General features: G+C 35.4%; 2 protein-coding genes and 1 long non-coding RNA gene across 11 annotated transcripts; 1 reads left to right on the forward strand and 2 right to left on the reverse strand.

Moving 5' to 3' along the window:
- On the reverse strand, positions 1–19135 carry nompA (no mechanoreceptor potential A). Of its 7 annotated transcripts, none has more exons than XM_053758920.2 (22): positions 19024–19135; positions 17797–17882; positions 17413–17671; positions 17046–17327; positions 16833–16965; positions 16559–16701; positions 16137–16323; positions 14959–15071; positions 11928–12008; positions 10417–11106; positions 10156–10246; positions 9974–10068; positions 9564–9897; positions 9294–9454; positions 8738–8916; positions 8134–8273; positions 7061–7297; positions 6214–6364; positions 4577–4825; positions 4120–4295; positions 3387–3524; positions 1–370 (listed from the first exon to the last, which is right to left on the reverse strand). In XM_053758920.2, the coding sequence occupies exons 1-22, from the start codon at positions 19088–19090 to the stop codon at positions 187–189; spliced, it is 4176 nt and encodes a 1391-aa protein (XP_053614895.1). In that variant the 5' UTR covers positions 19091–19135; the 3' UTR covers positions 1–186. The 7 variants fall into 7 exon arrangements, with proteins under 7 accessions (XP_053614895.1, XP_053614891.1, XP_053614890.1 ...); XM_053758916.2 differs by having other exon boundaries at positions 16137–16338; XM_053758915.2 differs by having other exon boundaries at positions 7–370; positions 7061–7321.
- On the reverse strand, positions 606–3040 carry LOC128677805 (piggyBac transposable element-derived protein 3-like). 2 transcript variants are annotated; one of them, XM_053758923.2, is made up of 3 exons: positions 2753–3040; positions 1277–2574; positions 848–983 (listed from the first exon to the last, which is right to left on the reverse strand). In XM_053758923.2, exons 1-3 carry the CDS (start codon positions 2765–2767, stop codon positions 977–979), a joined length of 1320 nt encoding a protein of 439 aa, XP_053614898.1. In that variant the 5' UTR covers positions 2768–3040; the 3' UTR covers positions 848–976. The 2 variants fall into 2 exon arrangements, with proteins under 2 accessions (XP_053614897.1, XP_053614898.1); XM_053758922.2 differs by having other exon boundaries at positions 606–2574; positions 2753–3025.
- LOC128677809 (uncharacterized) lies at positions 16842–27303 on the forward strand. 2 transcript variants are annotated; one of them, XR_008405565.2, is made up of 3 exons: positions 16842–16977; positions 18423–18754; positions 26985–27303. It is a non-coding gene; the product is annotated as an uncharacterized LOC128677809 (long non-coding RNA). The 2 variants fall into 2 exon arrangements; XR_008405564.2 differs by lacking the exon at positions 26985–27303 and having other exon boundaries at positions 18423–18560; positions 18640–19028.
- Positions 27304–27605: the final 302 nt, after the last annotated feature.

Below are 27605 nucleotides of genomic sequence, written 5' to 3' on the forward strand. Positions count from 1 at the left end.
TTAAGAATCACTGTAAATCTTTATTAGTAATACTTTAAAAATTAAATATATATAATTTGAAGTACAAAACACTATTTTTAAATCTATGGACGGAAGATCTGAGCAAGATTATGGCAGTTAATAATTAATTGCATAGAGTTGTATTTTTTAATTTAATTTGCATAAAGTTATAAAATTAGGGTTAATCTACGAGCGGTGGTCGCGTCTTTCGGGTTTCATGTCCAATGAATGTAGAGACCTGAGCGACCTGGAACGCTCGAAGAGAGAGGGATCAGTGTATATTGGCTCGCTCCCGTCGTCGAATGCGTTCGCCAGGCGCCCTGCCGATCCTGCCTCCTCACCTACTTCCGCGAATGTTCGGCCTAAGCCACTGTAATATATTATATACATACAACTTAAAAAATATGGTTAAAAAAATACGCATCTAAATGGAATATTTAAAAAAATCTATGATTAGGTACCTTATTTATAGTTACACAAATATCTACTTAAAATACATGTCAATATTTAACCCTTCATTGCATGATTTAATATATTCTTGTGAAAAAAATCATAAGCATGTAATTAAAGCCCAGGGATATGTAAAAAATAATAAAAAAAATCTATGACATTTTTTAGTATTTATTTTTTAAAAAAAACCTTATGATGTAAATTTCCATCATTATGCAATTGGTATCAATGACCACAGTACAAAATGTAATAATTAAAAAATAATCAGTTTTTGTGATAATTTTCAAAACAGTTATTATTTTTATTCAAACAGAGATTCACCCCACATTTGCTACATGTTATTGTAGAGTACCCCCTACATTGGGGGTACTTACAACGCAGAGACCCACCAACTTGTGGCCAGTGATCTATTCCATCCCTTCTTATATCTTTTGGTGGAGCAACAGTGGCTGGTCCCCTCTTCCTCTTTGCCTCTATCTCATTTTCTAGAAAACTGGTACTGGGACGACCTCTTTTCACCTCTGTGTCAGCTCCTAAAGTACACAAAACATGTGCCAATTCATTACGAAAATTGCCCATTGAAAGTATATCTTTATTGGGTATATTTCTGTTTGCTGCATTTTTTTTGTACATTATCCATGAATTAATCACTGTTAAATCAAGTAGATGAAAAAAGATGCGCAAGTACCACTTTTTAGACCTTAATGGAATATGGAACCTTCCCAAAAAACTGTCCATTAAATCTACACCCCCCATGTGCTTATTATATTCATGGACAATTTGTGGACAATTAATTTCTACCTTTTCCTTTTTTGACTTGTCATACCTAGTGACAGTAGACACTGGTGCTGCTCCAACATAAGTTGATAACAGTGTCACAATCTTGTTATCCTTCCAAGTGACACAAGCCATCTCAATCCCATCAAATGTAGATGTTCTTTCTTCATGACTGCCTCTTGGTACTGCCTTCTTCATGAACTCTTTTTTTTCTGGTAATTTTGAGTTAGGGATCCTATTTTGCTGGACAGTGCCAACACAGTGAATTCCTTGTTTAGCGAGAAAATAAATTAGAGGCAGTGATGTGTAAAAATTATCAAAATACACTATATAATTTTGATACCTTGGTACACTTCTCAGCAAACGAACAACTACATTCCCTGTAGCTCCTATGTCTGGTTCTCCTTCCATTGTCCCTGTATTTTCTTGTCCAGCATATAATTCAAATGTGTGTGCAAACCCAGATAAATCACAGAGTACATAAAATTTAAAACCCCATTTGTGTGGTTTATTTGGAAGGTACTGCTTAAGAAAATGTGCAACCTTTGTTGCGCACATCTGCTCATCCACAGATAGCCGTTGATCCATAGGTAGTGTAGAAAACCTTGCTTTGAGGTGTTCAATAACAGGACGAATCTTGAATAATCGGTCATGATCAGCATGGCCAACAGGCTTGTGAAGATCATTGTTTTGAAAATGCAATGAAAGTTTTATTCTTTCAAATTTGTTAACTGGCATAACGCAAGAAACTGGGCCATAACCATAAACAGGATGCCAATATGATCTGGTATTTTGAAATTTTTGCACTGACATGAACAGCAACATACCAAAAAACTTTTGCATATCTAATCCTGTGTATATTATTTTGTTATTAGGATCTTTTTGCATGCCATATAAATTAGTTTCTTCTACAATTTTCTGTATGAAATCATCATTAAAAAAATACTTAAAGCATTGGTAAGGAGTTTCTAGCTGAGCTATTTCAGGTGGAAAAGCTGAGCTACCTAAGAACCTAATATTATCTTTATCAAATTCCATGTTCTTCTTCTTCCAGACAAGTTTCCTTTTATCCAATACGAAATTTAAAACATTACCACTAGGAGAACTATTTTGAATTTCTGTTTCTTCCTGTGGGTCTTCAACAAGAGGTGGGTCTTCTTCATTGACTTGCTGATCATCTTCATTATCATTTTCATCAGCTAATAGATGAAGAAGTTCATCTCTAGTATAGTGTGAATTTGATGGACCTTCATCATCAGATTCATCAGCTTCTAGCCCGTCTTCTGACAACCAACCATCTTCCAGCTGTGCTAGATAGTGTTCTATATCTTTGTTTGCTAAGTTCGTCTAAAACAACAAAACATTTTTATTAAAAATCTAAACTTCTATGAACCAAAATTTTACCATACATCAGGAATGATGGTACTGCATAATGATGTAAAATTACATCATACTAAATCGTCATCATTTTCGACATATTTTCCATGTTTTCATTACAATCGCAAGTAGATAATAAAAGACTCACCTTTTTTCTACTCATTGTAAATATTTTCAAATACTTATGACTATAAAATACCACTAAATAACTTCTTTTTTGCACCGGTACCAACAATTATATTACCATCCGCTGGAAACCAAATTGTCATTGTCATTTGACATTGACTTTTGTTTTTTTTTTCTTAATATTTACTTCCGTTGTATCCACTGATACCTTAAATAATTGCTAGACACAAAAATATCAACAGGGATTACTGATTTGTATTCTTTTTTTACCTGTGAACGGTTTGATAGAAATTTCCATCAAGATGCAATGAAGGGTTAAAGAATATGTGCCTATTTATAAATGTAGGTATCACAGCAAGCCTTCCCATTAGATAGGTTACATACCTATTATCATTTATCACGCAATTTCAACATCAAATCATCGTGAATAGCACGTGACTAAAAACGATTATTCAATGCCTAATTTATCCCCTACAAAGGTTCTCTCATGATTTTTAGTTTACCAGGTTATTTTTACATACATGGTTATTTTAAAGGTGTACTTATCATGGGCACCTGGTAAAGATCGCTCAGGTAGTGCTGTACTCTTAAAGCACCCTAATCAAAAAAAAACACCCTATTCCTAACCGGCCCTAATGCAGAGAGCAAATACTTGCCTTAGGGAGAAAGGTTTGTGCAGATGGGAGGCGGAGAACAGCGAAGGTCTAGTGGGTCTTGGCCCTGGGGTAACGGGCCGTAGCGCCGGTGCTGGACTCGACGCCTGGATGTTCTTACGGAGCACTCGCCAGTAACGTCTGAAACGTTATTAGATTGGAACTTATTTCTAAAGACAGTAACGAAACGTAAAGCCATGAACGAAGACCCGTGGCAATATGAGGAACTATCAATAACAGATAGGACTTCTTTAGTGATACAGACTGCAGTCTTCAGTTTTATAGCGAAATAAAAAAGATATCTGTATGTATCTTATTTCTGCAATTTAATAAACTTACGGAGGACTATGCCATAGGGCTCAAGCACGGAAGAGAAAGCTCACACACAGATCTTGCCTGATCACCATTTTTTTATTTGCCCGCACGGGGAATTGAAACCAGGAACATAAAATATTTTACATTTTATTGTGTTCAACTTTTAACTCAGATGGGTTAAAAGTTGAGTTAGGTTTCTAGATATCTCCTTGCCACAGTCATTTCCTAGTCCTAGATAGGTACCTAACTAAACCACTACTGATCAATACTTATTTAAGTACCAATCTCATCTGAGCATTCTTCAGGCGTCTTTCGCAGCCGTTGAGCATCGGAGTCCAGGGTCCGCTAACATATCAAATCACCCCTATATATCCGAAACAATATCTTAAACTCGTATAAAGTTAAGGTATACAAAACTTACTTGTAAATGTACAGAGCGGCCGTCAACATAGCCAGCAGTAAGGACAACAGGACACACAGAGCGACCAGCAGCGCGCGGTAATGGTATGGGGACACGCAAACCCCTGCGGCTGCTACGACCGGGGCGGAGTCTGCGGGCCCGTTCTCCTCTATGAGCTCGTTGCGGTTGTCGAATACCTAAGTAACGATAATATTTTTTATAAGTAAATTGTATATAAGATATATACCTAAAATATCAAGTCAACTTATATGAATAGATAAAGTACCCAGAAGGCGAACAATGGCGAATTGTATGGCAATGCTGATTCTATATAAAAAATAGAAGAAGAAAATGATATTTATAAAAATTGACGAGAAAAAGGTCTAATTTCTGAATAAATGATTTGAATTTGAATCTATAGGCATATTTTAACTGACACCTGTGGTCGGAAATTAGAATTCTCTAAAGTTTTTCTTACCTCTATCATCTTCCGAACATGACTTGGAGTTTCTACTTCTTCCTTCAGATACTTATCAACGTCCGCCGTTTCATATGAGACCTTGTACACAGCACCATCATCCTTGTCTCCAGCTTTGTCAGTTTTGTTGCTGTCATTGGTTTGTACTTCAACTGTCGTGTTAGTTTCAGCAGGCGCGGTTGAGTTGACATCTCTTCTGCGACGCCCGAAGGAAGGCTCAGACCGGCCTGTGTGGCTGGGACAATATGCCTGGAAATAGATCGATTTACGTGACTAACCAAAGAGGATATACTCAATCACTTGAGACCGACCAGAAAAATAAGTAAGTTCCATATGTAATTCACCGCAGGGCATTCATTCTGAAACGATTGTAATAAGTATGTGAGATAAGTATTTATTGTAGGTAGGTTTAGGTTTGTATTCCATTATTTTTGTAAATTCTTGTTGATTTTAATATTTTTTAGTAATAGAGTTTATTGTACCTACATGAAAGTATTGAAATTATAGCCAAAGTTAATAGGTAGGTACTTAGTTGAGTTATGAATACATTCATAAGGAATATATGAATACATTCATAATACATGTATAATAATTAAGGCTAGTTATAGTAACACTAGGCTATTCTTATAAAAATATTACTGACAGCAAAAGAAGCAGGCACTGATAAAACATCAATAATCGTTAATGTAAATACTGTAATGCATTCAAACTGGATCACATAGCATGACTGGAGATAACTTCGCGACCCCGATCTCTTTAATATTATTTTTACACTCTCATTGACGTAATTCCTTGTTTATGCTGACTTCTTTAGATAACACCGATATAGACCAATTAGAGTATTAAAAATAAACTATTATAAAGTTAAAGGAGACACAAAGGAAATTGCCCTGCCTAATGATAGTTTGGGTGGAACTTATTAGGTAAATATGAATGAAAATATACTTTTTTTGAAAAAACTAGTTGGCCCCGTTAATGAAATTTGCTACACGAGAATGGTAATCGAGAAAAACCTCTAAGATCACTTCATTTTATAAATAAAATTTGATAACCATAAAAACCAGTGAATGAACAGGTCAATGTGCCTATGTCGTCGTTGTCCTCAGCTAAGAAGTAACGTTTGTTTTTCGTCAAAGCGATCTTATAGTAAGTAAATAAGTAAAGACTTACACAAAGAGACAAAGCGTATCTCTATTGACTAAAGACTTTTTATTTTTTGATGTCATTAGGTATATAATTATATCAGTGACTGTTCTTCTGCATCATTTTTCTCCCATTACCATCAGTCATTTTAATGCCGTCACCGTTAACTAGCGGTCACTAATTAGGAGACTGGGTCATGTATGACTTTAAGATTAATTAAACTTTTAACGACCAAACAAAGCCGGTACCAAAACGGCATTCTCAAACATAGAAGTCCAGATTTTGCTTTTCTGGTCACCCATCTCGTGGCCGATCGTGGTCCTTATCCTTCTCCGAGATCCTCTTTTACTTTTATATCTATATTTCAGCTGCTTTCTCTACGTTGACTGATATAAAAAACCTTGAATCTAAGGTTATCATATTATTAATCAAGTAAAATAAATATATGGTAAAGATAATCAAAATAAATAAATATAATTATGGTAAACACTAACCGGTTGACAACCATCCCGACAGGTCCGCACCGTAGCTTCAAATACGAGGAAGTTGGACTCCGGGATCTTGAAGGCGTTGAACCTAGCTTCCAGGGAGTCGCCGTTGCGGCCCTTATCCAACTCCGGGAAGACATCAGGATCAACTGGGCATCTGATGAAACAAACAAAAAGATACGTAATTGACTTCATTAATTTAAAAACTTAAGTAGCTGAGCCCTAGGGCTTCGCTCTGATGCCCGTGGGAATTTCAGAACAACAATCGATCTTTAAAATATTCCCGGAATACTGATTCCAAGTAAGTAGTTTTCATTCTACCTATGTACCAAATTGCATCGAAATCTGGCCAGTTATTTTAGCTTAAAAATGTTCTCACGTGTAGTAAAAAACATTATTATAATACCTAGGCAGATGCAATCGGAACGAAACTCTGGAATACAACTATGATAACATACCTATTATCCAAGTTTATAAAAAGCCTATAAATCTAATGAATAAGAGAATAAAATACCACTTCTATTTCATTTTATCGCTGGATTCTGTTCACCACTCATTTTCATCCAATAAAATAACAATTACAAATCCATTATGAACATTCTTTGTTTTGTCTCAATTTCAAGTTAATATTAAACAGTTTCCAGCTACGTTTTGTAATAGGTACAATTTCTTGTACCTATTTAAGTATTGAATAAAATAATGTCTATATATACAACTTAATTATGTATTTCTAAACATTGATATTGATATATTTAATTTTTCCTCGACTCGCGTAAATTAATCTCTATAAATATCTATATGTCCCCATAATACATATGTAATCCTTATTACTAAAATTATTTAGAAGACTCACCCTACTCGATCAATCAACTGCACAGATCTTCCTGAATATGGATCTCTTGCTATGACATTAGTAGCAAAGATGTCTGTCGCGTAGTTGTATCCGTCCTGGGCTTCCAGCCTGAAGGTCAAAGGGTCTCCCACAGCAATGGTGGTGGTCGGTCTCCCCTGGTACAGGATCATCAGCCGAACCTTCGAGTTCAATGAACTCTCCTCGGGTAGGTATTCGATTGGGATAGGGCTGCCGGATCTGTCGATTGAATCAAAACCCAACCTATTTTAGACTTGAAGTCGATTCTTTCAAATCGAAGTTTAGCGACTTTGAAAGAGTTCTGAACACAATGTTTTAAATTGAAGATTATTTTAATTTCGTAATGATTTATCAGCTATTTATTTGCGCAGAATCCAACACGAATCCATGCAATCTACAGTTACATGTAAGAAGTTCTTTAAATATTCAGCATAGGATCAATAATCTAAGATACAAATGAATTCTTTCAAAATCTTAAGTTAGTAGCTGTTAGTGAGATAACAGCACTCAAAACCACACATTACTATAAAATAGAAATAAATAAGTATTAATACAGCATATGTAGCTACAGCATAGCAAACAAAAACGTTACATAAACGGAATTTAGAAATTTAGCACACAGAAAATTTTAAACAAACAAAAGTATTCACACTTGATTTCACACGAACACAGATAATCCCAAACTATGCCACTGACATGGTCTGAAAACATACAACAGTTTAGCGAAAGCAGAATTTTTAAGTCACGCGACGTTAACGGTTAATATTTCAAATATCATTCTAATTTTGGAAAATATTGTCGATCATAAATATTAATCTCGGAAGACATTGTATCATACCATCTCCAGTACAATATAATGTCGTCTAATACACTGCAAATACTCAATCCACTTAATGATTAGAGAGGGTCACATAACAACTTAATTGGATAGTAATAGTCAGTTTAAGATAAGGAAAAAATCTTAGATATTTGAATTATATCAGAAGACTCCAGTTATTAAAGCTGATAACGACAATATTTTCCAACTAGAAAATTTACAACAATATTTAGCTCACCCTGCTCCTATGTAGTTGGAAGTGACGACGGCCTCCGCTGGGCCTCTGAAGAGGCAAGTCAAGTTGAAGCGTTTGTCTCTCGAAGTTTGGACGTTGTCGCTGAACTGTACTACCACAATGTTGGTCATTGTGTCTCCGTACTGTAGAAAAGAGTAGCCACATGACTCATGTTAATCTGGTATCACAAGGGCGAGTAAGAATTATATGTTCCAACGACTAGATCAAGGTTTCTTGCAAAAAATATACTTATGTGAAGTTATTAGTTATATAATTGTATACGCCAATGTTGGGGACGGTATCTAAATTTTCTTGCAAAAAGTTTCAAGAGCACAATCTGATTACATATAGCAATAAGCGTTCTAAACTCCGTTGCAGTAATGTGATCTTCTATAAACCTAAAAGTAAATTACTGAAAAAGAACTGAAGAAGATAAATCCGCCCTTAATGCCTTAAGGCCTTGAATGTTTTTATTTTTTTGTATAAGAGAGAAATCTCTCTTGTGACATAAAGAATATTTGTATTGTACTAGAAATGAGAACTCTCAAGATAAACATATACCAAGTAACTAGACAGTTACAGGTATAATACTAAAGAAAGTACTAACACGTTGTGTGCCACATTCCGGATAGCCATGTGCCCCAGTGATCCGCAGCACATTGTTAACCCCGCCGTTACCTCGGAAGAAGCAGCGGTCGTAGAAACCATACGTGTACATGCGACCGTAGAACCCTTCTGGCAATCGGAGAGTGAACTCCATGCCGTCTTCATTGCACACTTGAGATACTGTAAAGGAACAGGATTTCTAAAGATCTTAGTTTTATCATCTAAGGTCATTTATTTTATTCTTAAAAATTCCATACAAAATATTTAGATGACGTAGGACTGACCACCATTTGGTGGAACGATAGACTTACTTAATGGACGGATATCGCCAGTAGTTTGTAGCTTTGGTAAATATATTGTATCCCTAATTTAGAATATGACGTGGAAAAGTGCCTGTGAAAGCCTAATTTCTAAATGATTCTGATTTGATTTTTATTTTCATTTTGATTGCCGTACATATAGTACAGACTACCAAACAAGAGCTACATTTCTGTATAAAATTAATTATATTTCACGATATAATTGTAAACCAGCTTAAGCCAATAAATTAGACATACCGTCTAAGCAATCATCGGCAATGCGGCCGAGAGCTCGTTCATAGAAGTCATAATCGTTGGCAGTGTTGTCAAAATGTGCAGGATTTGCTGCATCCAGCTCCCGAGTGTCCCGGTCACTAAGTTCGCAGTTGTCTCTTGGCTCTCCTCCATATGGAGATTCCCTGTTAATATAAAAAAGTCATAGAGGATTTAACGATGATACACATGCAAAAAATATGCTCTTAGGGAGATCCATAAGAATAAACTGGTAGAAATTTCATTTGCACGCACCTGAAGTTAAATGATCTACAGATGAAGTCACGGGCTTCAATACATTCCCGTTGGCAGTGAGCTAAGGATAGTGCTGTTGTGAATCGCCGCACAAATCGCCTTTGCATGCGTTGTCTGCCAACTTGTCGGAAACTATCTTCCTCGCACCGCGATCCTTGCCAAGGTCTATGACCTACGGGAGGTCGACCTACTGGTCCTCCCAAAGGACCTCCTAGGGGGCCTCCTATTGGAGCTCCCAGAGGACCAATAGGAACACCTACAGGGCCAATAGGACCACCGACTGGCGCACCAGGACCAATCGGGCCATCTTGATCATAGCCACCATATCCGCCACCTTAAAAAATGAAACAAAAAAAAATTGTTTAACTGCATACATATGTATTTGAATTTAAAGATTCATAAATTATTACCTAAACCACCAGCTGGGGGATAACTGCCACGGTAACCACCTGGTCTCTCAATAGGTCTTCTGATACCAAAGCTTGGTCGGGGTTCTGCTGGAAATCTGTGTAAAAAAGACACATGAAAGCAGATATCGTAAACTGAAAATAATTAAATTAATAAATGTACAACCACATTTTTATTCTCTCACCTGTCTGGTGTAGGGCGAATGCCTCTATCTGGGACGGGATAACGGTCTGACGGAGGGTAGTCAGAGCCATAATATCCACCTCTACCATAACCTGTTGGCAAAATGTAATTGAGCAAACAAGAAATACATAGTAAGGCAATTCGTGAAACACAAATAGAGTTTAGAAGATCTGTAAACTATAAATCTGATGTTATCTATATTATTAAAACCAAATGTGGTAGAAAAAGGAGTAGTGTAACATTTTAGTAGTGAAGTGCTTACCAGGGAATGACGATCCAGTTGGTGGATATTTGTCATACAAATCGGGATACCGGTCCCCTCCGAGCGGTACCGGATCTCTGTTCACGCCCACAGGGTACCGGCTGAACGGGTACCGACCCCAATCACTGGACCCGGAGTAACGGTCCTGATCGTATCTGTCAGGATATCGGCTGGGGTACAAAGGCCTCGCAGGGTACCTCCCGCCGCCGCGGACAGGGAATCTTTCAGGGTATCTTTCGGGATATACATCTATAGGGTATCTACTAATTGGGTAGCGATCATTTGCAGGATATCTTCCGATATCGTTTGAAGGGTAATCGTAGACAGGATAGCGTCCGCTATCTAAAGGATATCGATCTCTGTCTCCAGGGAATCTGTTGTTAGTCGGGTACGGAACACCGGGAGGATATCTATCTATGGGTGGGGGATAGCGGTCTATTCCAGGGGGATATCTATCGGCGGGGGAGTATGCTGGATAGCGGTCGGGCGCTACGCCCGCCGGGTAGCGATCATCGGGGTATCTGTCAGAGGGGTATCGGTCGTAGGGATCAGGGCCGGCGGGGTACCGATCGGGTCTGCCGAACCGGTCGTCGTCGTACCGGTCGTCATCGGGGTACCGGTCGCGGTCGGTGCCGGGAGGGTAGCGGTCGCGGTCGCGGTCGCGGTCACGGTCGCGATCTCCGCTACCACCTTTAGGGTTAGATTTAGAATGTTAGCTGCTGTTAAATTGCTATATCTAGTAATACCATTAGTTATCAGTCATGCTATATTTATCACTTGTATAAACTGATTTAAAATTAGCTAGGTCGTTTGTAGTACCATTAATTGTTACATATATAAGTCCTACTCATTTAATAAGTGTATTGTATTACATATTTAAATTTATTTAGGTTACAATAAAAAATATTTTTTACAAATAAAAAATCTATCAATGGTCAAAATATAACTAGATCATTTTATTAAAGTAATACCAATACAACACAAGCGTTTCACTACTAAGCTGAGTAACTATTAAAGTTAGAAATATACTAATTACCTATTTATGTTTTGCATACATCTTATGTTATGTACACTACACTTCTACAGCATGCATTCACTTACCTTGGTTCATTTAAATTACATCTGCACACAAATTACCTCATAGCCTACATAAAATAAGCCAACTAAAATATATAAGCAGAATTATTTAAGTACGTAAATAAATTTAATAAGTAAACAATAAAAAAATGGCTCAACGTTAGATCTAAATACAGGTACAATAAACACCAATACCATTTTACATCTATTTCCTTCAATATATATCTACCTAGCTACTTATCTTGTTAAAATACCGTCATTATAACTATGATATTAAAAAGATATTGTTAGATTAGCATACTTTTTCATCTTTAACTGGCACTTAAAATAAAATTATTCTACAATAAAAAACAAAATGACACACTGTCTAATAGATACGAAAAATAAAACATAAATTCAGCCCTGATTGAGCCCTTTTCTACCATGCACCGAACCTGTGGTAGTGGGCCTGGCCCAAGGGCGGTCCTGCGAGCCGCTCCCAGCGCCTGCCTCGCCCTCGCCACTCACCATCTGATCTGGATCCCCAAATTTTGAATTGCCAAAATCAGAAACACTTACCAACAATTGAAAGATTTTGAAAGTTTAATACAACATAGTGACTGGTATTCAAGATATCCAAATTTTGAATTGCCAAAATCAGAAACACTTACCATCAATTGAAAGTTTTTGAAAGTACAATACAACATAGTGACCGGTATTCTAGATATAAAAAAATTTAAATTGTTAAAATCAAATTATGTACATTTCTAAATTTAGACATAGTTAGGTACAAATTCAGTTGCCAAATAAAGTTATGCCAATTCTAAGTTGTATATAGTTATATGTAAGTATGAGTTTAAGATAAGTATTTACCATATATGTAAAATATATATATATGTATAGTATCTAGGTTTTATCGTATAACCGTGGTATAACCTATGCTAATAATATGCCTATTACTTGCAAACACCGTCTCAGTAAGGTACGAGTATAAGACATCTGAATACGCAGTATTAACCGACGCCTCATGAAGTTCTTTCTATTGTTATTCTCGGATGTTATGACTTCTATTCTATACTATATTTGTTGTTTTAAAAACCAAATAACCACATCAGTGATTTTATACTTCATACCAGCGAAACATTTTTTTTCCAATCGTTGCTGGGCTGTTTTCTTTATTTGCGTTTTGTATTATTTCTGAACTGACAACCGGATTTTTTTCATGAAAAATTAAAATTTCAATGTAGTCAACATTTTAACAATAACCCTAATATAGATATAAGTCTGTGCCCTATTTCTATCCTTTCAGTATTGCCATATAGTATATACCTACGGTCAATGACTTTAGGACAATAATGGTATAAACAAAACACGACGCTTGTTTACTCATAATACTGCAATTTTGGAACGTTGTTTTGCAATCATGTCTAAAATATACAAATCGTTATCTGCATTAGATATGCCTGCAATACGATAACTTGACACACTTTACAAATGTTTATGATAATACTTACTATAATAAATTATGTTTTCTGGAAACTACTTTCAGAAATTTTATGTATTAAATAGGTATACGACATTTTAATAAATATTTGTGGAATGTTAATAACAATTACTTAGATAGGTCTAAATACTAGGGTAGATACTATCTACCTATAAATAAATTAAAAATATTTTTCTTTTGAGTGTAGGCACTCAAAAGAAAAATATTTTTAATTTATTTGTACATAACGCAAATAATAAATGAAGAAAAAAGGACTAAGTATTCTTACTTGTATATATGACAATACTGAATATTTTGTTTGAAAGCGTATGTGCAATTTTATTTTCTAATGTAGGTACCTAGTACCTACTCGTAATTGGAGTTAGTGACGCTCTATTTCTGGAGCGCTGAGTTCAATGTCGACAATATTCTACAATTGGTTACAACGCTACAGTCAACATGCATACAATAAATAATATTAATACCCATACATTATTATACATCCATACTGTCGACCTCAGTGGCGAAGTGGTAAAATGCTTGCCTCTGAACCGAGAGGTCCCGGGTTCGATCCCCGGTCGGGTCACGATGAAAAATGATATTTTTCTGATTGGCCCGGGTCTTGGATGTGTATCTATAAATGTATTTGATATAAAATATAGTATCGTTGAGTTAGTATCCCATAACACAAGTCTCGAACTTACTTTGGGGCTAACTCAATCTGTGTGATTTGTCCATATTATTAAAAAAATCAATTAATATGTTGCTTAATATTTAGTTTTTTTAACCAAGCAATCTAGTGAACATTGCAGGCGCGCTGCTCTTCATTGTAACCATTATGATATTTAATCAGCTGTATAAAAATGTATTGAAATACAAGAAAACAACAACAATTATTTCTCTATTATGCTTCCAAAAAGGTTCAGCTTGTGTCTTTTAAACAAAGCATAGATAACAAGGATCAGATAAAAGGCTTCTTTGAATGTCCATCATAACCAAATGGTTGCCAATATTTTTTAACAGTTTAGTTTCATTTTTAGAGTACCTATATACCGGGATCACGCAAATACCAGTAAGCTGTCATCAAAATAATTAAATGCTGTTTTATTTGCTGTCCATGCTTTAAATTGTAAGGTAGATATCAGATACCCCGACCAATAGAGTCGAATTTAAAACGTACTTAGCATAGCGTATTTGATTGAATCCTTCAGTTCCGAGCCGATATTACTATACTTTCGATTAAACATGTTATTTTATTACTTTCCTTCTAATCCAACAACAAATATTTAACTTTTGAAATAGAAACGATAAATTGAGGTCAGAAAATTAACGATTCTTATAGTACATCGTAAACAGTGTTTCGATCGTAGAAGTTATATTTACAACGGGAAAGTACATAATGGACATAACTACGTTACAAATCCTATGAACAAATATCAAGATGGTTCTCTGAATGTAGGTTTACGTGTTATTTATTACTCTGTTTTGAATCAATCATTCAAAATAAACATAGGTTATGTTGGTTTTCTACTACCTTGCACTCAACGAGTTTGTATTTTCGTGATCTGTTTTTACTGAGTATTTTTATTTAATAAAACCTATTCAGAGCCGCAGCATTAATATTAGGGCTCTTAAATGTAAATCTTGATGCCCTTCCCAACATTTGAAGTTTTTTGTGCCCATCAAGTTAATAGGACGGATGTGACTAATAAAATCAGCACCATCACAAGTCAAAAAATGCAGAAGCTACAGTAAATAAATAAGTAAAACCAAGTTTTTACTGTAATGTTTTTGATCCTTTGCGGAGTCCACTCCTGCCCACATTACACACTGATTTGTGCAATATGAAAAAATTTAGCAAATTAAATAATATTAAGTCAACGATAATATCAAGTTGCGGTAATTATAGGTATATGATTTGCATCATTGTATAGTTTCTTTCTCATTACAAGGCTATCTTTGCTTTTCCAATACCTGTAAATGATTCATGTAAATACACTTACGCATCAAATTCTCGTAGTAATCGAAGTCGGGGTCATAGAGGAGCCTCATGCCATCCTTCTGGTTGTATCTGCTGAGTCGGCAAGTCCTAGCGCGGTCACTGTACACCGCCGATCTAAAATATTGTTAAACAGTTATATTAGGTAGATATGATAGTCAACAACATATCAACAGACTACCAAAATGTATTGAAAATTCATCGCTATTACCGCCGCTATAGGTTCACCAAGCTAGAAATATGCGTTAAAGGTATTCCCGGGTGAATTTCACGAGCATTTTGAACGCCGCCGTAGGCTAAAATTAGTGTTTATTAAATTGTACCATACACAGTAATCAATTTAATTATCCTATTTTATAAATAAGTCAAGTACTGGTACAATGTTAATTTTATAAATGTTTAATTTTAAAAAATAATTCTTTATTTTAAAAAAATGTGCGACACTAATGAAACGCTACACGCCGCGTTCAAACAGTCGTGAAATTCACCCTCCCCATGGCGCAACTCAACAGTTTTCTTTCTCAATAGTTTTTGTTCATATTTTTCTATGACTTGTGGCAATTTAGAGAAAAAGTATTTCTAGGAAAAAGTAAATATATAATACTTATTTTAAACCATACTTTACCCACAAAGACAAATAAAAATCGAAAGAAATCAATCAAGACTATATCGGAGAATGTAGACCATCTATTTGATGCTACACAGATGTAGATTACAATGTTGATACGAACGTTATCAAACAAGAACATCTATCAGTATTGTACAGCGAACTGATTGACACATAAACACAATTTATTGATATTTGGCATTTAGTTTTGCGATAATCAGGATATTTATAAAGATTATCTTGTTTACATATAAAGTAATGGTAGGTATTTGAGTTTGATAAAGTATTTTTATAAATATATCTAATCAATTGGCCATCACAAATATTTGTAAATTATCGACTTCAACCGGGCTCAGTGTAAGGTTAATTCAAAGATTTTAAAAAGATTAGATCAAATATTTACGTAATCTTTACGGGAAGTAAATAATTTTGTAATATTTCTGTGCGAACATTAGCTTTTTTCATCTATCACCATTAACCAAGTTTTGCCAAACGTACTAAAGTGCAAAATCTACCTCGCTCACTACTATTGAAAATAAAAAGCAAATAGGTTGCGTTGAGAATCTGTCGTTTACCTGCACTGAAAGCTGGTCTGCCTCAAGCATTCATCCAAACACTCACTGAGCGAGCGGCCAGTGATCTCCGAGTGGAACTCGCCCGTGATCCTGCTGTTCCTGTACCTCTGGAAGGCGGTGTCAGGTCTCCTCCCGGGGGAGAACAGATGTGACGTCACGCTATTATCCGGGTACTCCGTGCCACGAGCTGCCCGATGAGAAACTGATCATGATTGCGAAAAAAACCTTATTGAGGCTTCATGCATCGTCAGTACATGTTAGTTATTTTCATAATGGAAGCTATTTCTATTATACATATATCATTCACTTAAAAAAAACAATGCAGCCTGATTTTATCGTAGCTACTGTTAGTTTAAATGTTATTTATGTCTAAATGTAAAAGTGAAGCAAATAAAGACAAGTAGACAAATAAGATAACTTACGATTGTCCAAACAAACAAGGTCGTAGAAATGATGTGTAGGTGACGCGCTCACAGTCACATCGTCTTTCTGTGACACGGAATCTTCTTCCGAGAGAACACACTGTTTTGTCATAGTATCATGTTCTATGGATCGACAGAAATACCTAAAAGAAAAAAGATGTGATATGAAAAATAAATCATCGTGAGAGAATCTCTGAGTTTGGAAATTTCATATTACTTAGATAGTGATTTTTCGTATGCCTATGTTGTTGTCCTAAATAAAATTGCAACTTACTTTTCAGCACGAACACACATAGATTGACATTCTTCAAGAGTCATGTTTGAAAATACATCAGCCTCAAACGGTCCTCCAAGGCGCTTATTTTCTTCTTTGATAAACACCGCCAAGCCGTCACACCTTCGTTCAGCTGTGAAAAAAGGTGTTTATAATTCTCGATGTTTGTACGTGAGGTTATCATCAGATTGAGAATTGTTTTGATATACAAACCGTTGAGACACGTATTTTCCAAATAGTCAGCATTATGATCGTCTTCTAACAATTCAGGATGAGTCCTTCTCGTAAACCTACTTAGGGAACAAGTCCTCAATGCAGAGTCATATGTAGCAGATCGACACACAAAGCTAAATTCCTGTAAGCATTTGTCCTCGCATTCCGTTCGGTTCGCCACCATGATTTCTTTGAGATCTGAAGGTGGCAGTTTCAAGCGTTTACGTGCATGACGTTCGAAGACGTATCTACGAGACGGACATTCGCGTTCTGGACGATTTGCTGTAATAGTTTACACATTAGTAACTACAAATGATCATGTCAATAAAAGAGCTAAGTAGGTAAATATAAAGAATTAATGACTCACAGGTAAGACAAATCTCATTGAAATGCACGCTATTAGGTACAATCATAAGCGAACCAATTCCTTCAGGCATGGCCTGTTCTCTTGTCAGGAAACAAGTGGATTCTTCATACTCTGGCTCAGGGCTGAAAGCCGCTATTCGAGCTCCTGGTTGGAAGTCTATAGAGTTACATGTCCGAACTAAACTGTTGACTGATCGGTCTCTTAAACACAAGTCTTGGCATTTTTCCAAAACTCGAAATGGTGGCGCTGTTTCACGTACCTGCAATTATACCAATTTCTATAGTTTTTGCATAAATAAATTTAAAAAATCTTAGGTAAGTCACCTTCGTTATTTTAACTTAAAAACATTTTTTTTTATAATTGAACTAATTATATTATACTCACGACGTCGTCATCAAAGCCGTGTAGCTGTTGATTAGGTAACCGCTCATACATAACACGTCCCATGCCTTGGTTACATGTGGTTTGGGCTGCAAGAGCAAAAGCAATGTTCGTTTAGGCACATGGATATTTTTAACACAATATTCAGATAATAAGTATATTTTTGTATTGGAAATTACAATACAAAAAAAAATATATAATTAGACTCGGTATTAGTACCTAATTAAATTAGCGATGAATGTCTACTAGCTTCGGCCGCGCCTATTGGTAAAAATTACATGACAAATCATTTTGGTAGAAGTATAGGTATGTCGAAGAGGCACTATACCTTTCTGATTTACTGAATCAAGCTCAGCAGATTCTACAAAAGCATATAACATGTTGACAATCGGATAAAAATTGGGGTCATCGGCTCCATTGATACGGTGTCATGAATACGATTAAAATAATTTTACAGTTGCAACTATCGAGCACAGCCAAATGGACCACCGAAATTACGGTGACATTTCGATATGCATTGGGTATAATGGGTGAAAGTATGTCATAGTTTATACAAAGTTTAGTGATTGATAGATAGATACAATGTTAATTATTAATTTTTAATTAATTAAAAATTAATTTCCTTTCAGGAACATGAAATAAATACTTTTTATGCGTAGGCGCCGACGACGTAGACCCTCGATAGACAAACCTATAGAAGAAATGGTTGAATTTAGTTCGTGATATGTTTATCATATTTATATGCAATTTGAAGAAAAAAACTGCATGTATGTGATGCACTTGGCTGCTCAATATAATTATTATCCTAATAAAAGGTAATCTCTGTATTGCACTATTTACTTACAGAAATAATATTCCAGAAAACATTGGCGCAGAAATAGGCAAAAGGAAAAGAAAAGGGTGCAGAAAAGATAATTATTTATTATTAGTAAAATCTAAGAAGAACCGACCCTCCTAAATGGTAAATCTATCAATGTAATAGAGAAAACTATAGACATCCTAATAACTTCTATATCGCTCATATAAGATAGAGAAACGTGTACTAGGAATAAAAGAGGAGAAATAGAATAGAGCATGCCAGCTTTTACAAGAAAGACTGCACCGCGCAGTACTTTGACGTGTAACGTTTGTATGAATTATTATATCTCAAGTGGCTACGCTCACATCATGTCTATAGTTTCCTGGATCTACGTATAAATATAATAGGGCTAAACAAAGTTAAGCAGTCACCATTGGCCATGGTCAGCATAGTAAGCGCAGTGAAGGCGTGCATGACGCTCGCCCCCCGCGGCTTCATCTTCCGAGCTGTAGTCTCCACGTCACCGACCGGTCATATGGTCACCTGAAGGGGAAATCATTCCTTATCATTTATTATACTAAAATGAAGATTTTTTGGTCGGTAGTTGGTTTCATTAACAATGTCAATAAAATCATCATTCGGTTAATCGCTTGCGCCAAATTTCGCTGATTACCAATTTATAGTTAAGATAGTTTCATTACCAATTTATACTTTAGATATTCTTAGATATAGAAAAGGAAATACTTTGAAAAAAGATTTGCTCTCGACACATTTAATAATACAAGCTTATTTTCAACTGGTTTTTCATAGTCTTTCCTCTGAGTATTTTGAACATCACATAGCATGCGTTTTGCAAAATGTTCACCGGTTGGTTGCATCTCATGAATGGGAACTGTCAATGAGAACAAGGTTACATGTGACGAATATTATCTAGCATTTTATGAGCCAGCCTTCAGTGCTGAAATTATGACATTTTGCCTGCATTCTACTTTAGAAGGTCATAGATAAAACCTGCTCAATAACCTTGAAATTCCGACCCATATGCCTAATACAAAAGCAATTTTACAAATCCTCAAGCGACATTCTGTTTATTATTTAGACAATTAGGTAAGTACATCATGTACAAGACTGACATGAATGAGAACTTATTCAGTAAAATTTCTTAGATTGGTCGTCTATTAGATGCATGTTTGCTCAACACTACGTTGCCTACTAATTGATATGTTGCTGCTGGTAATGATGATGCAGATGATACAAAAAAAAATGTACTATTCAACTTTTATTTATTTCATTTAGAAACCTGTTCACGAGATACAAATTGTTTTGACCCCAGTTTTTATGTCTTTATACTATAATACTATAATAATATTATACTTAAACCTAATTGTAGTAAGCTGTGTTCCGATTGCCACGATCATGATCATACAGATCAGTTGATTACTTTCAATAAATACAAATGGTGTACCATAGGACATACAATATTAGCAGAATTTACACGCGGACCAGCTAACAGTACAGGGAGAGCCATTGATACCGCCGACATATTGAAATGTATCCGATTGTACCGTTAGTCGGCGCAGACCCGTGAAATGATTGCAATTAATTTTTTGTTACCCCCATCTAGAAATTGATGTGTTTGAATCTACTTTAATACTAGTATCTTTATTAGCGAGATTTTTCTAGTATGTTTTACGTTACATCATGAGCAATTTATGTTCAGTAGTCGGCAAGATTAACTATTAATCTAACTAAACAGAGATAATGAGTATCAGCCTCTGTTGTCTGTGGCATTAGAGTATTACACAATCTTTTAATTTATAACTATCTACGCCCATAAATTCTGCTTGATGATACGTTAATACTTTTACCGGTTGGAATAGTCTAATTATCTCTAACTGATAAACTCTTTCCACAAATTCTAAGTTAGGTACATGTCATAGTATTCAATATAATATTATTTATTATCTTATCCAATCAAAACTTTCGAATAGGTACTCCTGCTGATTATCTTGCTATTTCAGATGTTTTTATGTTTGATTATAAACAACTAGACGTTAGTACCTGCTGAAAGTGTTATATTCACAACATATTCACATGTAAATTTTAGCGTATGTAATGAACAATATAAAAAATAGTTTTATATGCTTTTAAAGTTATCGCATTTTTTGGTATTTTATGACTTTACTAATAAGGATTTTTATGTATCTTTAGTATTCAATAGCAAACGTTTATCTAAACTGTTGTGGCTGTATCTACTGCGCAAAAAGTATATATTTCTAGCTCCACAAAGGCAGATAATTACACCAAATCTACATGACAAAAGCCGCCGAAGGTTTCATCTATGAAAATTTTGGCGCTTCCAAAAATTGTGCCGATGGAAAGCGGATGCCGGCTTCCTGTACATTGTGAGCGAGCAATGTCCTCGACTCCACAATGACGTAGAAACAAATTTTGGTACAGTTATCTTTGGCGGGAAATCGCCGTCTGATTCGCGAATTATTTTTGATGTTGATTGACTTTTCAGATTTATCTTGGATACTCCGAAAAATAGACTTGGATCGAGTGTCTTGCGGTTTTCTTTTGCATTAGCTGATGGATAATAAATCATTGCTAAAGTGGGTTGATAGACAGGCAGCTAGTTCGCAAAATCACAACCAAATCTTCAATATATACCTATTCAGTATATACATAATATACCAATATTCGGTACTCCGAACCATAACCATACATTATTGGTTGTGACACCCCGAATTGATATTATGAGATTATAAAAGTCTACCTATTATGGGATTATAAAATAGAGGAATTAACTAATTGAAAGAAGCAATCTATAGATAATGAAATTTAAAAAGGTAAAGAAAGAAGCATTACATTAAATATAGATAAAATACTACCATATGAGATTAGAAGCAATCCCCCGTCAAGTCAAAATAAATCTTATTTGATTTGTATGAAATATTTACACGTTTCTATAAATCCTTCCTATTGTTTTCACGTATGTTATCGTTATCGGTGTACAACAAGAGTTGTATCAAAATTTATATCTTTTTTTCATAATAATTCGTATTGTCGATATATGTATAAGAGTAATATTAGCTTCCGATAACAAAATCTGTGGAATAGTTTGAGTTGAATTTTTTTTCTTCTATATCGGCCCCGTATCTTTTATAGCTTAATTATTATTTTTATTTTATGTAATCACGGGGATGCAAGCACCAAACGGGTGATCATTCCTCCCATACTGTTTTACCCAGTTCCCTTTATTTTATAGCTTAACTAGCAGTTGCCCGCGACTCCGGCCCCCATGTTTTATTCTGCGAAAGCGGAACACAATCTTTCACCCTCCAATTATAGACAATTGCGGGTTGATTAAAAAGAAATCAACGTTTGAACGGGAGCCTTTATCTATATGCATACCAAATCTTATCAAAATCGGACCAGCAGAGGTTTAGCCGTGAAAGCGGAACACACACAGACAGACAGAATTTTGCATTTATAATATTAGTATGTATTATTATTATTTCAGTCATATATTATCGCATTTATCTTTCAAGGAAGACCGAAGAAAAGAAAAAAGATGATACCTAATATACCTAATATTAGAAGCCCGCGTAGGTTTGCCACGGGATCATTTGTTTTTCCGGGATGAAACTACATAAGCAGATTAAGCGTGAAAAGGTGACAAACAAACCAACAAACTTACTTTCTCGTTTATATTAGTTAGGACGCAAAAATAAGCTAGTTTGTTCATTTGTTATCTCTTCACGCCTTCTACCCAACTAATTTTCTTGAAATTTCTGACACAAGATTATGGAAGGACATGGACTAAGTTTAATTTCGAGGAAAAGAACTGCTCCCGTGGGAAATACGCGCGGGCAAAGTGGCGGGTAAAAGCTAGTAAGCCTATGAGATAACAAGAAAGTATTGTGGTAGTCAATATTAAAAATTTCCTGTTATTTCAGATAAGTAGATACTTAAGTAGGTACTTACTATGGATGGATTACATCAATCGCCCAATGTTTATGATAGAAATACCCACTCAATTTTTCCTATGTAAACAAAGATTTATTGATTCAGTATAGTAATAACATTCACTGTCATCATTATGGATAGGCAACAAAAAATCATCTACATATAAATAAAAACTTCATGTAAGATTTTATAGTATAAATTAGTAAATAATAACAAGACTTATATTATCGCGGTGCGTTTGCCGAACATTGCGGATTTTGTACACATTTCTCGGTTTTCATTGCAGTACATAAAAGCTCTCATAAAAACTACGCAATGTCGCGCATTCTCGTTGTTATCTGTCGAATTGGCATACTATAGGTTACATCGTAGCAAGAAGAAAGGTGAAAGCAGTAAATTTGATGTTCAATCATTTTATAAAGATTGTTAACAATTCAAATGAAATTTCAAACATTTGTTTTTCCCAATAAATTGACTCAATTGACGTCCAAATATTTTCCATTGACAAGTGAAAGTCCCACAATAAACCAATAAACATTTCCTTTAAAGAACTGAAATCCGGAAACACTCCATCGCTCCCATAGTAACAGCACTTTTCATGATGACCACTAGCCCATGGCGAAATGGCGTGAAAACGGTTTACCTTCTATTGAAGGAATGTAGGATGGGCTGGCTTGGGTGTGCCCATGGGAAAGGGCCAGACCATTCATACCCATGTATCCCATGAGCATTGGTTTCGACATGAAGATTGCTTCATAGGTTTCACTAACCATCAACGTAGCATAATTTTTTGGGCGTGGGAAACTATATAAATGTTATGTTTGCGGTAACTATCCGTGTTATTGGAGAGTGAAAAGTTATTTACTAAACAGGCAGCTGTCGGGTTCAAGCAAGGAGAATGTTGTCATGATCGTATTCTGCATACACTGACCATATATTTTTTTAATTTCTTCTGTTCATATTTTTGTATGTTCCCCAGACTTATAAACTTTTATGACAAGAATAACAAATTGCTACTAATTATATACCTATTTATTACTCGCACAATACCTATCATGCTAAATCAACGGACAAAAAAAACAAAGAGAAGGGGAAAACCTTTCAATTACAGAAATAACCATAAAAATGTTTGCGATGCGCTATCTGCAGTATTATAAATTATACATTTACAATACAATCTGATTATAATTAGACAAGAGACCCGTCCTGGCTTCGCTCGGGTAAAAACAGTAAATATGCACCTAAACGTTCCTCAGGAATAACATAATGTTTTGCTGAATACCGCATGAAAATCCGTGCACTATTTCTTAAGTTTATGGCGAACAAACAGAAAGACGCGGCAGAGGAATTTGTTTTATTATATTTATTAAGGATTAATTAAATATAGCAAATATTAAAGCATTTTTTTATCTTTCCACACTTTATGTACGGTACAGGTACGATAAATCAATATCATACATAAATAATAAATGTATTTTTATATATCTTTTATGTAGTCTCTTATAATTATATCATAGCACGCGTTGCTAGCCCTTGTTAGCATTCGGATGTCAGGTACATTTTAATGGCTTTCGAATATTTAACATCTACCGCACGTGGTCGGCACGCCACTGTTGCATCACGTCACACAACAATGCCCTCGCGCAGCCACCGCCCCATCCTACACGGTGTCCTAGGTGAGCGACAAGCGCGGCAAGGCTACCTAAGGCCGTTTATGTATGTTTTTTCTCGTAGTGATTTTGACATTTTAGATATTTATGTCTAGAATAGTAATTAATTTATTAGCTTCCGAACCCATTTCAAATTGAGGACGTTTTGCTCTCAGAGCATTATATATTGTAGTCAAAGTTACACCCAAGGACAATTAGTTTCCAAAACCTCCTGATCCGAAAAGATATATAGGTATTCTGTCCATAATAAGTACATAATTACATCGAAATCCATCATATATCATCATATCCAATGCTTCATATTCATACTTTTGCATTTATAATATTAGACGGATTTAATTATAAACAATGTGTAACGTCGCATCGCGTTGTGCCGTATACAGTCGCTAACCTAGGACAGCGTGGACACGCAATGACTGCTAGCTAGAAATCATTATGTTATTATAGTTGGGCCCGTCTTAATATGGGTTGTTTGTGGTCGATCACGTCACAACTCGTATGGATTTAAAAAAAATTGAAAGCTTGATTTATTGAACACCTTGCCGGACAGAATACTGGCAAAACTAGTTATAACAATGATTATATTGTAATTCAAGACTATGTGATGGATGTTATTTGACGTTTTGTTCCTAAGTTCGAAACTTCCAATACTTTATACCTACTTTCTTGCACATCGAAGTATTAAAACTCTTACTTTTCGTATGTCTCAGACAATTAATTAAAATTGAATTCAGAAAATCTAATATGTGAAAACTTCAACTAAATACCGATAATAGGAATTAATTAATAATTTTACGTCCATTCATAGTTATCTCTTATAAGTAACAGCTTCGAGTTACAAAATTATATCACTAAAGTAAAATTTAATTTACCTATTATAATATTTCATTAATTTTAACTAAACTAACCACATATAAAATTAAAGAACCACATCACTACAAAACGTAGGTAACTAAAACAAAGAAAATTGAACTCCGCCTACGACGTAGGGCGGCGTAGCACTCACTTGAGCTTTCCTAAGACAGCCTCTACGAATCGTAGACGCCCGTAGCGGCTCGTAGCACGCAGCACGCAGTCACTTAAAGTCACACACACACAAGTCCCAAAAAAGTCCAATCACACGACAGCACCACAGGACAGCCGAAACCAAATTGTGGATATTTCTACACCATAATTCAGTTAAATCACATTAAGAGGGGGACCACAATGGGGAGCAACGATGTGGACGAATCACACCATCGACACGCTTCGCTGATTCTCCATGGACGTCGGTGACCCAACGAAAATCATTATACTTCATGTATGTATTGTTGGAAAATCAGTGCGAGCGACCTGATGCGTCATTAAAACTATAGCACCAGTTCATTTCATGTTTTTAAGCTTTGGCTGTCGTAGATATGTACTTCTGTCACTTGTCAGGCAGCTCCTCGTCTTTGTAGATAAAAAATTTAAGGCATCGATATTTTTTCCTGCAGTGAATATTAAAATTATCCTCATTATTTATAAACCAAACGATTTAGAAGATATCAGGTTATTCGTAAACCCAGCATTTAACTACTAATCCTCTTTGGCAGAAGGCAAAGTCTAATATTCTAAGCTTATGTTTTTCTTAAATATAACTATTTTCACCGAACATACATGCCCAAAAGACTTTAGGATATCAACCAGGGAGCTTACCATTAATTTTGTTAATACAGTTATAACATAGTTTTTTCAAGCTTTGTAGAACACTCTGACATGAACAGTTTGAGAAGGAGAAACCATATATCCAAAACAGACCAAACGGGAAACTAGTTCCTGAGATGAATTTTTAATTAGCAATAAAATAGTTTGAATGTCTCTCAACACTAGAAGCTGTTAAATTATACGATTTCATTGTAAATGCATTGGATTAGGCTAGCTACTTACATGAACACAGAGATTTATTAGACTATTTACCTGATTACTTTTATTATTATCGATTTAGATTAGATTTACTTTTCATAAACTTACATGTGCGTGTGTTCATTTAGACAGATGTATTGTTATGTTGCATTATACTGAGCTTACTATTAATGCTAAGTGTTTGGCTAGACATAAATCCATTCAGTGAACCTAGACTTTTCCGGAAATCGAACAATGACGGCAGATACGTCGCTCGCATACATCCAACCAGCTACATGCTCTGCACAGCGTACTCGGAACACCAATTGTCATGAGGTGACGCACACTTCCGATTGTCGGAATCTCTAAAAGTGTAAACAACAACTCGTTTGTAATAATTTCATACATCTTAAATTTCTTCATCATTGTTATATTTTTGTGTAGATTGTTAAAGTTATTTTGATATATCAATCAATATACCAAAATTACTTTCAGTACTATTTATTCTTAGTACCAATATTTTTTCGAGAATAAATTTATACAATTTAAAGTTCTTTCCTGACTTTAACAACAAATATGTAGATATTTTATGATTTCTTGACTTCTTGAGTAGCAACGCCATGCTTTTCGATACAAAGTTTAACATTGTTATTGCATCACCTAACACCTTTCGAAAGCATGTCAAACAATTATTTTTGAATAGTTAATATATTTTTTAATGTACTCCAAATAGTAATCTCCTAATTTTTTTCAAGAAATGAGAGATTAGATCTACTTAAGCGACTTTAGGTATGACTTTAGGTAAGTAGTTTTAAACCTTAGTAAGAGTAAAATCGCAAACGTGCGCCCATAATTAATTAATTATAGAATACACATTTGTTTCCCAGCATGGCCTTGACGAGGTCACCTCTACGGTCATCTCTGATGCCAAATCTCGATTGGTGGTCGCTGTCGGTTCAGAGGATTCGCTAAATGAGCTCACACAAGAGCCTTCCGTCCTGATTGAATATCAGGATATCCGATTGTTTTCCAGTTTTCTCATGACCTTTGGAATTTAAATGTTACAATTACTAATAAAAAATTGTGTTCTAATCTATCTGTATATTCTAATCTATCTATGTGTATATGTGGGAGAAAAATGATACCAATAACCAATTTCTAAATTATAAAATATTGGATATTAAATATCTTTGGATAACAAACTGAATTTGGTTTTCCAAAAACTTATTTTTAATGACGTAATAGAGTTTACGGCGTCGGCGTAGATCGGCCAATTACGTAGGGAACAAATGACTGGCCATGCCGCATTCGCGTAGCCCTGGCAGAAGGGGCAAACTCAAGAAGTGCTGGCACTTCTTGTGACACAAGAAGTGGACGCAAAAATGTAGAAAAGCGCACTCTAGGCTCCGACGCACAATGGCTGCGGAAACTATCGGGATAGCGCTGAGAACAGAGAGATAGGGTTTATATGTACTTATTTGTGTGGTACCTATCTGGTTTTCCACTAG

The sequence above is a fragment of the Plodia interpunctella genome, chromosome 18, assembly GCF_027563975.2.
Source record: "Plodia interpunctella isolate USDA-ARS_2022_Savannah chromosome 18, ilPloInte3.2, whole genome shotgun sequence".
Taxonomy (NCBI): Eukaryota; Metazoa; Arthropoda; class Insecta; order Lepidoptera; family Pyralidae; genus Plodia; species Plodia interpunctella.

Coding starts and splice junctions, on each gene's coding strand:
- nompA (XM_053758914.2), bottom strand. CDS start 19,090: ATGAAGCCGCGGGGGGCGAGCGTCATGCACGCCTTCACTGCGCTTACT. Junction 16,966..17,045: donor GGAAAATACGTGTCTCAACG/GTTTGTATATCA, acceptor CTTTTTTCACAG/CTGAACGAAGGTGTGACGGC. Junction 12,009..14,958: donor TTACTACGAGAATTTGATGC/GTAAGTGTATTT, acceptor TTGGGGATCCAG/ATCAGATGGTGAGTGGCGAG.